Here is a 13,065-nt window from a genome sequence, read left to right on the forward strand (position 1 = left end):
ATCGATCTTTGTAATTTAGCCTCGAATTTAGCAAACTCTTTCATACAATCAATGCGTTATGTGCTTTTGTGATGTTAATTCTTAACGTTACATGTCATTTGATTTCTTTCTTATGTTTTACTTTGTTTTAGGCTAAGCGGAAGCGAGATTAATGATGAAAATAACAACGCCACCATTTCTATGATTGTCAAGCGCAATGTCAGACTAGAAATTACCGGGTATGTGGGACTATCTGCTTTTATTTTAAGTTTGGTTAAGTTGCATCTCACTAAGAAGACTGCTGTGTCTGAAAACTTAAGGAGTATTGTGAATTGTAAAGAAGTTTCTTTACAAGCTAATCATTGGATATCGATGTAACTTAGCTACCGTTGCACTCGTTGTCTTTTAAATACACGTAAATCGGTCATCTATCGTAAACAACCTTTTGCAGATGCGCAGTGACTTTGGTCAAATATATTATATATTTTGACGTACACTAGATCCGCCACTGTTATCGATATTACTAACTGATAAACTTTAAAACCTTTTATTTAAAAGATGAACTTTGTGTTTTTAGCACAACTGTTCCTAAGTCACTAAACTATCCAGAAAAGGTCCTGATTTAAATATAATAGACAACGACTATAGCTCTGTGAACATTTCTTCTATTGGACCACCAATAACCATTACCATCGAGGTAAGGAGAAGATGAATTTCCCTTCCACCAATATTCTTTTCAAAACTATAATCTCGTATAACGAAAAATAATTAGTTATATAGTCATTTTGAGGTCACCTCCTAACTATGAAAAAGAAAATTATCTTCGCTATTTGGTGCCATTGAATATATTTCTAAATTTCTTGTCTCAATATATTTGGTTTCTATGACTTTTTGATGATGCTTGTATGACTTAAATCAGACATCTGACGTACCTCTATTTGCATGCATTATATTACCTAACATAAATGCCCGTCAACTTTTGAGTTGATTTTTTGTTTTTAATCCATTGGATATCATTATAGGTTTACTTACACGACGTTTATACTTCATTTAGGTTGCAAATCAAGGTGAAAGTGATTTAGAAGATGTGAAACTTCATATAAGCGTCCCTCTAACCGAAAAAGACAAGGAATTCAATTATCTTCTGTATCCTGTCAGTATTAAGGTCAGTTCTGGCAGTTGTATGATTTTTATTTTGACAATGTTTTACATCGGCGATGTTTTTCTGTGAATTTATCGAAGTGGATTATTGGAATGGAAAAGTTCACAGTTTAATTTTGTTTAGTTTTTGTAAAGCACTGTGGAAAGGTTTGCTAGGCTATGGTGGAAATGTTTACAAGGCTATGTTGAAATTGTTGTTTCTATGTCATAAATGTTATGTTTTGTTTGTTTGATGTAAACTACATACAATTTTTGATATAAAGCATTAGGTTTAAGACGTTTCTGTAAACAATCTTATTTACATCTTTACCAACTGTTTAATGAACATTAAGTTACGTATGTCGTTTCAGGGAAGAGGTGATGCCAACAACGCAGTATGCAGTGGAAGAGCCTTGAATCCTGCTAACCTGTCCTTAACTGCGGTAAGGATAACCAGGAATAAACTAATTGTTTGAGACTGCCCGATGTATTTAACTTAAAGTAAATGCTTTGAACCCGGGAATATCGTTACATGTTTGTGGATGTAGATCGTCCAGGTTAGTATAATCCTGAGAAGGACTGTTTTTGTTGATGTTGACTGACGTTTCGACAACCTTAGCGGTAGTCATCTTCAGAGTCAAATTATCCTCAACTTTATTTGTTTAAGTGTATGAAACTTTCACTTCAAATTCGTAGATGCCTTGTAACCGACTTATTTTTTTATCAGGACTCGCAAGGAAGAACTAGACGGAGAAGAAATACAGAAACCCTGGTATGGTCACGATTGCAGTTTATCTTAGACAATGGTTTAAATAAAATAAGATCGACCACTACGAAAGCAAAATATCTGAAAATTGACCCAAGTTTGTGAGGCGATAGTGCAATTACTTTGATTTAAATCTCGTTTTGTATGAAATTGCTTGGAGTTTTGCAGCCGGGTTAGAAGTGGCAAAATAACAACAGACAACGTATACTGGAACTTTTAGATAAATTATCCACAGTATTTTTATTATTTGTTTTATTGCCTAAAGCTTTAGATATTCGAGTTCTTCTCAAGTGTTAAGAATACTTTACTTTAAAAGTGTCTTGTAGAATCAAATTATGTGTTTTGTCAAATACAAAAAACGCGTTATTTTTGCCTGTATCGTTGTTCATCAAGTAATATTGATGAATTACTTAGTCTGTTTTAATCAAAACATTCAAACTGCTTCGAATTTGTTTTTTCATCTCATCCACGAGTCAGGTGCAATGCCTTTGATTCAATTTTTTCCATTGTTGTCAAACTTTCTTCTTTCTAGTCACCTCGGACGATGGATTCAGGACTGGTGACTTGTACAATCAAAGAAATTGAAAGAAATGGTCGTTTTGTGGCAGACTTAAATGTGCGACTGTGGACTGCGACTCTTGCTGCGGTAAGGCATAAAATAAATGAACATTTGTGGTAATACATTTCTTACTTCCAAAAATACTTTGACGAGGTGTGTTGCATCAACAACTTCCCAACACAGACAGTAGTTGAATGAGAGTTGATTATTGAAATCCGGTATATCAAAATTTATTTTGAAATCGGTTTTTGGTGATATTTTGTACACATGAATACGGTTATTTTGGTAGTTTATACTGCGTAGTAACGAAATGAAAGTGTCGTCCAGTAGAACTTATCACAATCACGTTTACAAACTAAAGTTAAAACATGCAGCCACATACATCTTAATAATAACTAGTTCATAAATACATCTTACGATTCGGCAGTTTTGGTTTAGCAATTCAAAGACAAATACATAAATACCTATTTTAAAAAGGCGTCAAAATTCTATTTGAAGAACAAATATTTTTGGTTGTTTTTCGTGGAAACACGTGCTATATGCTTTTATTTTTCAAAGAATAAACTTCAAATTCACTATCGATATACCGGTATTTTGATGTCGGTATACCTGTATATACCGGTATTCTGATGTCGGTATACCTTTACATACTGGTATTGTGATGTCAGTATACCTGTATGTCCCGGTATTCTGATGTTAGTATTCCTGTATATACCAGTATTCTGATGTCGGTATACCTGTATTTACCGGTATTCTGATGGCGGTATATTGGTATTTGCGTTATCAACTACCTAACTTTGCCATAAGTATTTTTGAAATTTGCAAAACTTTGCCATTAATATCTGCAACTTTATTATACGGATTTAGTATTATCCTAAAGATCTTCTCATGATTGTCCAATTTAATGCTGAATATGTCAACAATCTTAATGAGAGCGAATCACCTCATCGTGGACATCAGGAGGTTAGCAATTTTACTTTTTCTTAAACATGCGAATTTTTATACATGTTTGATAACTTTCATACAGGTTTACCCTTAAGGAAGGCGTTCTGAGTTTGTTTGAACTGTTGTTTTTTACAATATCGTTTATTGTAGGTCACAATTCGAGTAACTCCTGAAAATGCTCCTGGAAAATCCAAATCAACTCCAGTGTGGGTTATTATTGTCTCTGTGCTTGGTGGTGTTTTGTTACTGGCTCTTTGTATTTTCGCTTTATTCAAAGTAAGCAAAAAGTTTTGTGTTAATAAGGTTTGAATTTGCTATAATAAATTCAGGATGGTAAAACACAAGATCATAGACACTCGGTAAATAGTAGACATTATTTAATCTAAACGTTTCGACAAGTGTTACATGTCATCTTCAGTAGAAATTGTTTTTAAAATAGCAACAGCAAGTTGGTGAAGTTTAGGATAAGTGACGCGGAGTTTAGGCCAAAAGCAAACAGTTTCTACTGAAGATGGCATGTAACATTTGTCGGAACGTTTAGATTAAATTATGTTTACTATTTGCGGAGTGTCTATTGTCGTGTTTTACCAAAATACTCTTTGGCAGTCGTAATTTTTTTTAAAGTCAGGATGGCCATTTTTGTTTTATCAATTTTTTTCACGACTTACTCATGTGTAAATGTCGCGTAATTCGTGTTTGTCACAGTCACATAGTTATGGTTAGTAGTATTTCTTTTACCACTCTACAAGACTGCGCTATACTCCTTAATTTTCTTTCTCATGGAAAGGTCTTATCTTTGTTCGTGCACTGCATATAGCATTTAAGGAATAAAAGATATTTACTGTGTTTGCACAGGCTTTTAAATTGCTTCTGTTCGAAAGTTCTCACAAACATCTCCGGGGAATGTTTAGTAGCCAAATGATTTTTAAAATAGATTTCACATTACAAGTTATTTTATGTATTTTAGCTTGGTTTCTTTAAACGAAATCGACCTCCAAAGGAGATATCACCTCAGCAAACAGATGAAGCACAACAGACTGAAGTTAATTAGGATTTTTATCTTCTTTAATTTGTATTATTGGTAATTAATGCACTGTTTGTACGGCAGACTTACTTGACAATTTTATTTACGTAAAACTCGTACAATGAATCAATAATTTCCAGCACAAGGTTGTATGTGTGTGAAACATTTGCCTTATTATAAAGCTGTAATATTTCATAATTGTATGTTAAAACTAATAATTTTGTATGAGTAACGCTCTTCAAACCAAGTGACAAGTAGAACGAGATCAAACAAATGGTTGGTATTAATTAGTAGAAACGTCACAAGTAAGACTAAAATTGTACTGACTAAAGCATACCACACTATGACCTACCTACAGTCGCGAATAAAAGTTTAAACTTTTAAGCTTTTTCATGAGTTCAGTAACATTTTAAAGAAACAAGGAAATTGAGCTTACTATTAAATGTGCATAACTAGGGACGGATAAAAACATCTAAGGTGCTTGCACGATAAAAAATATTTACCAGAATGATAGTTTATTCGCTAAACTATTTGAGCATATTCAGACTGTAGCACATTGTTGCCATCTTCTCGATTTTATGCTGATCGGACTTGGGACTTTATCACGGGCTTTATCGGACTTTATTGAGGCTGTTGGTATTGTTCGTGGATTTTTATTTTAAGAAATAAGTTTGGGAGATTTCCAAAGGAAGAAATCCAAGATTTATAATTTGAAGAATAATTTTTAGGGAAAATTGCTTAAACAAACTAATAAACTTTTTCTGAATGTAAGAAAGACAAAACTCGTTTGAACCAGTTAAAAACAGTTACCTTAATCTCAATAGATTCTTTGGTAAGATTTATGCAATTTATTCTCAGTCTGCTAAATTGCAGAGAGAACTAAAAATTATTGCTGCAGAACTGGATAACTAACTGCGCAAAGTCGACAAAATTTTGACAACTAGATGGGTTGCATCCTCGTCTCGTGCAGTGAAATCTTTTGGAGAAATTATCCAGCTATTGAGAAGCATTTCTACACACTTTCACTCCTGAGTTTCCCGTATGTATTGCCTATTTTGAATAATTTAAGTGGGAATTGTTGGAATTATGAACAATTTGTATTTCTGTTAAATTTCTATCTTTAGACTTAATGGTGCATTGTGTAATATGAGACAATATATTTTGATATTCATAAATAATAATTTTTTCCTATTTCTCCAAGAACTACAACTGGTTCCTACTTTTTTCATGCTACTTTTTATAGTTTAACTACAGTCAAGTCTGTAATTTTCTTGTGCTTACTTTCATTGGCCAAAGTTAATCTACAAAATAGTTCAAATACGCATGCGCGACTTCTTCATTCAATCAAAATGAATTATTGCAGAACCAAGATGCTTTTCATTCAAGAATAACGAATGGATTACAGGCTTTCTTGCGAGGCACCAGACAAATTATATCAAAGAGAGGACCGGAAATCAATGATACAAACAATGCTGAAAACAGATTGGAAAATAAATCCTCTGGTAATGAAAAAAAGAAACCAGTTGAAATGAAGGGTAAATATCTTGATTTCATCATCATCAGTTTTTTTTATCAAAAAGTATAATGCTGAAATGGAAAAAACTTTGAACGAAATTATTTTCGTGTAATGTTGTTTGTTCAATATTTATACTATCTGGCAAAAATTTCTTGGAGTCTGGAAATATTTTTCTTTATGGTGAATGTTCACATGATTTTGTTTATTTTAATCACTGTTGACGAAGAATTTTGTGCATTGTTGTAATATTGCGAACAATTTAGAGAACAACAAGTCATCCCCGTCATCCCACATGTTCCCCAGTGATCCTGATGATGACGATTTATTTATGATGTCACCAAGATCCAACAGAACATCTGCCAGTACGGCGTTTTTATCAAAACTATCATCGAAAGTTCGTCATCCAAGTCGAACTGACATCACTGCTTTACAGCAAGTATGTAGAAACTGTGAAAATTGTTTTCTTCTGATGTGTAGAAACTGTGCAATTGTTTTCTTCTGATGTGTAGAAACTGTGCAATTGTTTTCTTCTGATGTGTAGAAACTGTGAAAATTGTTTTCTTCTGATGTGTAGAAACTGTGCAATTGTTTTCTTCTGATGTGTAGAAACTGTGCAATTGTTTTCTTCTGATGTGTAGAAACTGTGTAATTGTTTTCTTCTGATGTGTAGAAACTGTGAAATTGTTTTCTTCTGATATGTAGAAACTGTGCAATTGTTTTCTTCTAATGTGTAGAAACTGTGAAATTGTTTTCTTCTGATGTGTAGAAACTGTGTATTTGTTTTCTTCTGATGTGTAGAAACTGTGCAATTGTTTTCTTCTGATGTGTAGAAACTGTGTAATTGTTTTCTTCTGATGTGTAGAAACTGTGCAATTGTTTTCTTCTGATGTGTAGAAACTGTGCAATTGTTTTCTTCTGATGTGTAGAAACTGTGAAATTGTTTTCTTCTGATGTGTAGAAACTGTGTATTTGTTTTTTTCTGATGTGTAGAAACTGTGCAATTGTTATGTGTAGAAACAATTGTTTTCTTCTGATGTAGAAAATTGTTTTGTCTTTTGTCTCAATATTTATTTCCTAGAATATTTCATTTGCAGTGAAAACTTGAAATTAATTTATGCATATGCAAATCGTTGAAATGCCAATATTTTTATTTGAACTCAGCAAAAAACGACAAGCTAAGTCATGACAAAAACTAGACTAAATCAAACAAAAACATTAGATAAATCGAATAAACGTACTATTATAGCCATGTAATTTATTTTCTTAGAGAAATTTGTTATTTCTGGAATTTGTGGCTAAATAAAATCAAGTTTATTCTATTATTTTTCAAATTTTGTAAAGGCTGAAAAATTATACTTACATAAAATAAATCAATCTCATCTACAGCTGCGTGAAAACTTAAATAGTTTTAATGGATTGAGAAAAATTTTTTGAAAATATCTTTGCGGCCTTTTTGAAAAGTATTTGGTACGTATAAAACTTAGTAACTTGATAAAACACCTTTACTCTTCGTTGAACAGTTGTCGTTACTTAAGACTTGTATTTAAATCACCATGTCTATAAAGTTAACAGGGAACATTCAAACAAGCGTGTGTTTGATATTTTCTAGGACCATGAACGTCTTCAAGATCAAGTCTCTCATTTCAAAGCGGAAGTAGATAAACTTCAGTCAATATCGATCTATTGTGGTTCTAAAATGGACACCTACATAAGTACGATGCTTTCATTTATCACTTTTTTATATAAAATATTGATTGGTGCTTGATGTACTTTTTGGCTTTCACTCCTATAATTCCTGTACGATTATTTACGAAATGGCATTAAATGAGGTTATGGCTGTACGAGATAACTTTTAATTTGGAAAATCCGTAACTTGGTATTTTGAGTGTTTCTTGATACATATTTACCTCTAAAATATAGTGTCTTTGCTAATGTGCTTATTATTTAGATCATCTACAAGAACAAATAACTCAAGATGAGAAATGTATGGATGTTGTATACTTGTCCTTGGCTGGTCTAAAACAGGTAAAACGATGAGCTGAGAAAGTTGTCTTTTATATATCGATATGCTGATACAATATATTGACAACCTGCATCTTCACTATGTGCTTCCAGGTTCGTGACATCTTGAAAGGAACTTTAACTTTTCATGGCTCAACAGGATTCCGAATTCAGTTAACATCGACACGGCTATTACATCTCTTACACCCAACACAAAACCTCAAGTGATAATAAGCTACCGAACTCGTTACCAGTTCCTCTACTTGCGGACTACCGGCATTTTCAAAAGCAGAAGGAAGAATTTATCCTAATTGAATCTAGTGAAGGGCAAAACGATGACTGTGGTGCAAATGAAAGGACGTCTGATAACTTTAAACCTGAGAACGTCGATGATATTTCTTCTGACCTTATTGATTAACCAAATCACTTTCACAGAGATTCATCGATGCCAATTTTTACCAATACTTTTGGCGATTATGGCTCAACATAAGGCTTGCGTGATGTAGTCCTGTAAAAAACATCTGTAATTTACTCTCTTCGCTTTCCAAACTTAGTATATTTTGCATGCTTTCTGATTTTCTGCACAACAAAAGCTTGTTCTCCAACAAACAAATATATCTTGTGGCAAGCGATCTTGCCTTTTTACTCTTGTTCCCGCTAAACAACAATCAGTCGCACAGGCATTCTCCCATTGCAATCTTTCATCGCCATTAGCTTTTTCACCTATGCGTATGTCTTCTTGTACTGCAATTTATGTTGCTTTTTTCTAATGATTTTCCTGGGTTTTTGGAGGGAAAGGGATTCTGGCGATGGAGAGTTATATTACCAAGGATATAAAGTAGCACTCTTACATCTTAAAAGTAACCTGGAAGTACTACATCTCTATGCCAATTTGAATACAGTTGATTTGAATAGTATTGATTCGAGTACTAGTCATGTTGGATATTAAAAACATTATTTTTGTATAGACTATCGGCCACTCAATGGGAATTAATAATATTCAAAAATAGAATCGTTTCGTTCTTTTTATTTTCTTGTATTGTACTTATCATAATACGAAAAAAACTTTTTTCGATATAACTTATGTTTTTCGATTTACTATTTCTTTCTTTAATGAAGATGGGTTTTCTTTGTTTTTACTTCTCCTAAAACTCCTTTCTCGTCGGTCGTCTACATAAAAATACCCACCGTCCTCTCAGCCTGAAGAATAAGGAAGGGGGGAGTAGGTAGATATCATTTATTCCAGTACATAAAAAATGTTTTGCAGAAATGTCTGCTGCTCCCTCCCGCTTTTGAGCAGTTAAAAGTTTGAAACTTTAAATTGCTTGAAAACATGCATGATCAAATTATAGCCTTTTGTAACAGTTGACCCTATCAAAATTGTATCAACAATAAATTCCTGAAATTCTGTTCTTGCGCTGGCCATTTGCTGTTGTAACTTGTAAAGGCAAGTTTTATGTAAAGTATCTATATTGAGGTTGCTGAGAAAGATGGTTGTTTCTGAAGTTACTGGGCATATTTCAACGAACTTCGTAGTATTGATACAACATGACCAACTATGGGGCGCCATCTGTTTATCATTTAGTAATTCAACACTGCATTTTTGCTTGATTTATGAGATAAAAAGAATTTTTTATTTTTTGTATCTGTTTACTAGTCGAAATTTTAACCAAATAATTTTGACTCTCAGAAGAACGATTTCTGTGTTTTAAATCTGGAATATAGAAAAGCTTATTCAATAAAATCCTCCTAACTTTCACCAGATTTTACTTTTATATTGAAATATGATCTGATTGTGTGAACGATTTCATAAAACATTAAGGATTCCAGACAATTTTACATAGAAGTTCCATTTTAGTTAACTGCAAAATATATCGATATTGTACATCTGATCTAAAAACTCCATGAACAATATTCGAAATTTAAATATGGGTTTCAACTTTCAACAAAACAACAGATGCACTTTATCTTTGACATTATGATGAAATGCTGAAAACTGTGTCATAAAAAGTCTAATGTTTGTTTAGTCATTTATCAAATCTTGAGTCTTGACTTGACATCTCATAATTTCACAAAAAAGTGTTAGGAAGGCTCAATATATGGCTCTACGCATGAGTATGACTGTTGGTAATTGGCTTCCATCCAGTGTTCTTTAATCGATGTACCTGGCATGTCATTAGCGTTACCTTCTACAGGTTACTTACTTTTGGTTTGAGTTTGACATTGTTGTGTACGTATACGTAAACTGGAAATATGAATCACTGCAATCCGCGTGCTCACATTTCTTAATGTCAAATCATCAAAATTTTGATATGGTTTTGAAGGGATGACTGACCCTCACCTCACACTGTTAAAATGATACATGACAAAGATTTAATTTGCAGGAAAATTGAAAAACGATGTATTTGGATAGATTAAAACAGTTATCCATATTAAGTGAATTTTATTTGACACAATAATAGTTTTGGAAAAATTGATTGTGAATTCAGTTTTGGTGAAAAGCTTTGCCTGAACAACTGTTTGGCCTGCACCTGCCTTTCGTTCTGTCGCAATTCTGTAGGATGTTTCGTATTCTTATTTTTTGCAGAGCATTTAATTCCTCCCATATCCACCGCTTTCTAACAAAAAGTTCAAGTTTCGCCCCTACCAGTGCTAATCATAGATCGAAATTTGCGAGTTGTTCAGTAAATTTATATGTATTCTTTAGCAATTATAAGCTCATGAAATTTCTTAACCAAAATTTTCAGAAAAGCACAAAGGTTTATTTCTAACATGAAACTTCCAAGATTTTAACATAAATGTAAAAAACCACCAAGTCACAATTATATGGGCGGGATATTGCTGATTAGACAGTTTTGGCATCGTCCGTAAGTCTAGCGAGTACTTCCGATGACGTTCGATATCCGCCACACCTTCTATTTCATGCCCAATATCAGTATACATAACTCAAATTCACTCGAACACTCATAATCTTAAAAGCAAACGAGCGAATTGTGTCATGTTGCAGTGACTTTATTTCAAATTCTAATCAATATATGCGTGTTATAAGTTGTCAATCGATTCAAATGTCTGTGTTACACATATTACTTATATTTGGTTTTTTTAAACTTTGCTTATGTTATAAAATTGAGCAAATTGACATAAAAACTACAAATGCAAAGGTGTTTTCGGAAAGGAATGATTCTATGTTTGGCTACAGTTTGACTTTACACAGTGGAAAGGTTTCTCCTGGACGGGATTTTTCAGGCCAACCAACGTAAGTATGTTGTCATCACATAATTTTGGTTAATTTGGACCCTGTACAACCTTTGTAAATTGTATTGTGTTAAAATCTCTATGTATTATTTGCTATATGAAATATGCGAGGCGCCAGCCAATCGTATAGATACTCTTTATTAAAATACCATCTTGATTCATTCATCAGAACCGGTTGTTGGTATAATCATATTGCAAGTTCTTTTGATGTGCGATTTCAGTATATCATAAGAACTAAACGAAGTAATGTCTATCCTGTGATACCCATTCCCATAACATAATTTATAAAAAACTGCTACTTTCAATTCTCCTTATACAGAAAACGTCTTTCATTGATATCTTAATTGCTTTGATCGTCATATTTGAGGATGTGACCAAGTTCCTGTACACTAACAAAATGTCCATATACATTTGACAAGTTCAGCTCCCTCTGTAATTTGTTGCCTGCACATTTGTAAATATTTTGAATAATCTTAGCAAGACTGGATAAATGACAAATGACGCCCATGGCTTTTCATGTATTTCAAACTTGGTATAAACTTTAAAACTTTATTTCCTTGATCACCATAAGTGTAATAATGAATGATTTGACAACAGACCATTTAAAACATTAAACTTTATTTAATGCTAGGAAAAGCCCTGGGTGGTTTACTATTATTTCAAAGACAGATATATTGTTAAGGCTTTTGGGTATTGTATTTTTTTAGTAATTTAGATCATTTCATTTCTTGTCATCTTGCATTCAGCCAGTCAGCCGTGTACTTCTGGTTCCCAAGTAAATTTTTTTGGATTTATTTGAAACCACTTTTAGACTTCAGCTAAACAATCAGATTCACAATGATTTTCTGTAGTATGTTGTACACTGTATCTCTAACATAATGTCATGTGACACTGGTTACAAATTAAGGTGGAAAAAGTGCATCACAATTTTGCAATCCCCCCCCCCTCTCTGGAATATAAATCGTATCTTCTCTTGTTTCATATCTTATTGGATAGTAAAAGGCTGATATAACTAAAAACAAAGATTTGATGAAGTACAACACTTATAGTTGATAAATGTTTATAGAAGCATAAAAACCAGTCAAAAATGTGTTTTCCAAGGTTTATCTTTTGTGAATATAAATGCTCCTCTGTTATCTTTTAAGTGAATATGTATTTGCCTTGCTATAAACACATTTTATCACAACAAAAGCAAGTACATGTAATAACAGTGAAAAACTTTTCCAGCACAAAAGATCACATGAAAGGTATTGCAGCCTAGCAACCCACAACCTCTCACAGTTTCCCGCAAATGGATCTAAATGGGAAGTCGGCATTGAAATAATGAAATTAGAGTTATAGTGTGCCATTAAGATAACCAGCCGCCACCTCTCCACACAGATTAAAGAGCATACCAATTCTGATAAAAACTCTTACATATTCAAACACCTCTTCTCATCACCTCACTGCAAATCTAAATACTCACAATCCTGCCTTCATATTTTAAACAGTGCCCACACTACTTCATCTTTAAAACTAAAAGAAGCACTGTACGTCAAAAAACTCAAGCCTAATCTTAACAAACAAATTCAGCATGTCAATACTATCTTTAACTAGTAAATACTTAACACCTCTAATTACTACATAATTGTAAATAACTTCCGTTCCACCCTTTTGTCTATACACATGTCTTGTATCAGATTTCTTTATATATTAACTCCATTCAAATATTCATTCATTATACCACACTGAAGATGGCATAAGTTTGCAGAAAAATGTTTGCAATAAAAATGTAAAAAGTTGTCGTTTACGTTAAATGCAACAAAGAAGAAACTTGTTATTTACTTTATTTTGCAAACCCTGCTGTGTAATTTAAATATTATTCATGTTTTAGTGTATTT

General features: G+C 32.9%; 3 protein-coding genes across 3 annotated transcripts in view; all 3 read left to right on the plus strand.

The window, feature by feature from the left end:
* LOC124440217 (integrin alpha-4-like) overlaps positions 1–2,462 on the plus strand; it is a 98,067-nt gene extending 95,605 nt beyond the window's left edge. Inside the window, exons 25-30 of the mRNA XM_046990541.1 lie at positions 132–218; positions 557–676; positions 1,034–1,144; positions 1,491–1,562; positions 1,847–1,891; positions 2,418–2,462. Of these exons, the coding sequence (XP_046846497.1) occupies positions 132–218; positions 557–605 (136 nt within the window). The 3' untranslated portion in view covers positions 606–676; positions 1,034–1,144; positions 1,491–1,562; positions 1,847–1,891; positions 2,418–2,462. The remainder of the gene's footprint in view (positions 1–131; positions 219–556; positions 677–1,033; positions 1,145–1,490; positions 1,563–1,846; positions 1,892–2,417) is intronic.
* Positions 2,430–8,158, plus strand: LOC124440498 (TBC1 domain family member 5-like). Its single transcript, XM_046990891.1, has 6 exons — positions 2,430–2,531; positions 5,777–5,948; positions 6,193–6,365; positions 7,539–7,641; positions 7,878–7,954; positions 8,045–8,158. The coding sequence occupies exons 1-6, from the start codon at positions 2,430–2,432 to the stop codon at positions 8,156–8,158; spliced, it is 741 nt and encodes a 246-aa protein (XP_046846847.1).
* A 2,686-nt stretch (positions 8,159–10,844) lies between these two features.
* Positions 10,845–13,065, plus strand: part of LOC124440216 (integrin alpha-4-like) — a 90,649-nt gene continuing 88,428 nt past the window's right edge. Inside the window, exon 1 of the mRNA XM_046990540.1 lies at positions 10,845–11,186. Coding sequence (XP_046846496.1) covers positions 10,966–11,186 — 221 coding nt within the window. The 5' untranslated portion in view covers positions 10,845–10,965. The remainder of the gene's footprint in view (positions 11,187–13,065) is intronic.

The sequence above is a fragment of the Xenia sp. Carnegie-2017 genome, unplaced genomic scaffold (genome assembly GCF_021976095.1).
Source record: "Xenia sp. Carnegie-2017 unplaced genomic scaffold, XeniaSp_v1 HiC_scaffold_2, whole genome shotgun sequence".
NCBI lineage: Eukaryota > Metazoa > Cnidaria > Anthozoa > Malacalcyonacea > Xeniidae > Xenia > Xenia sp. Carnegie-2017.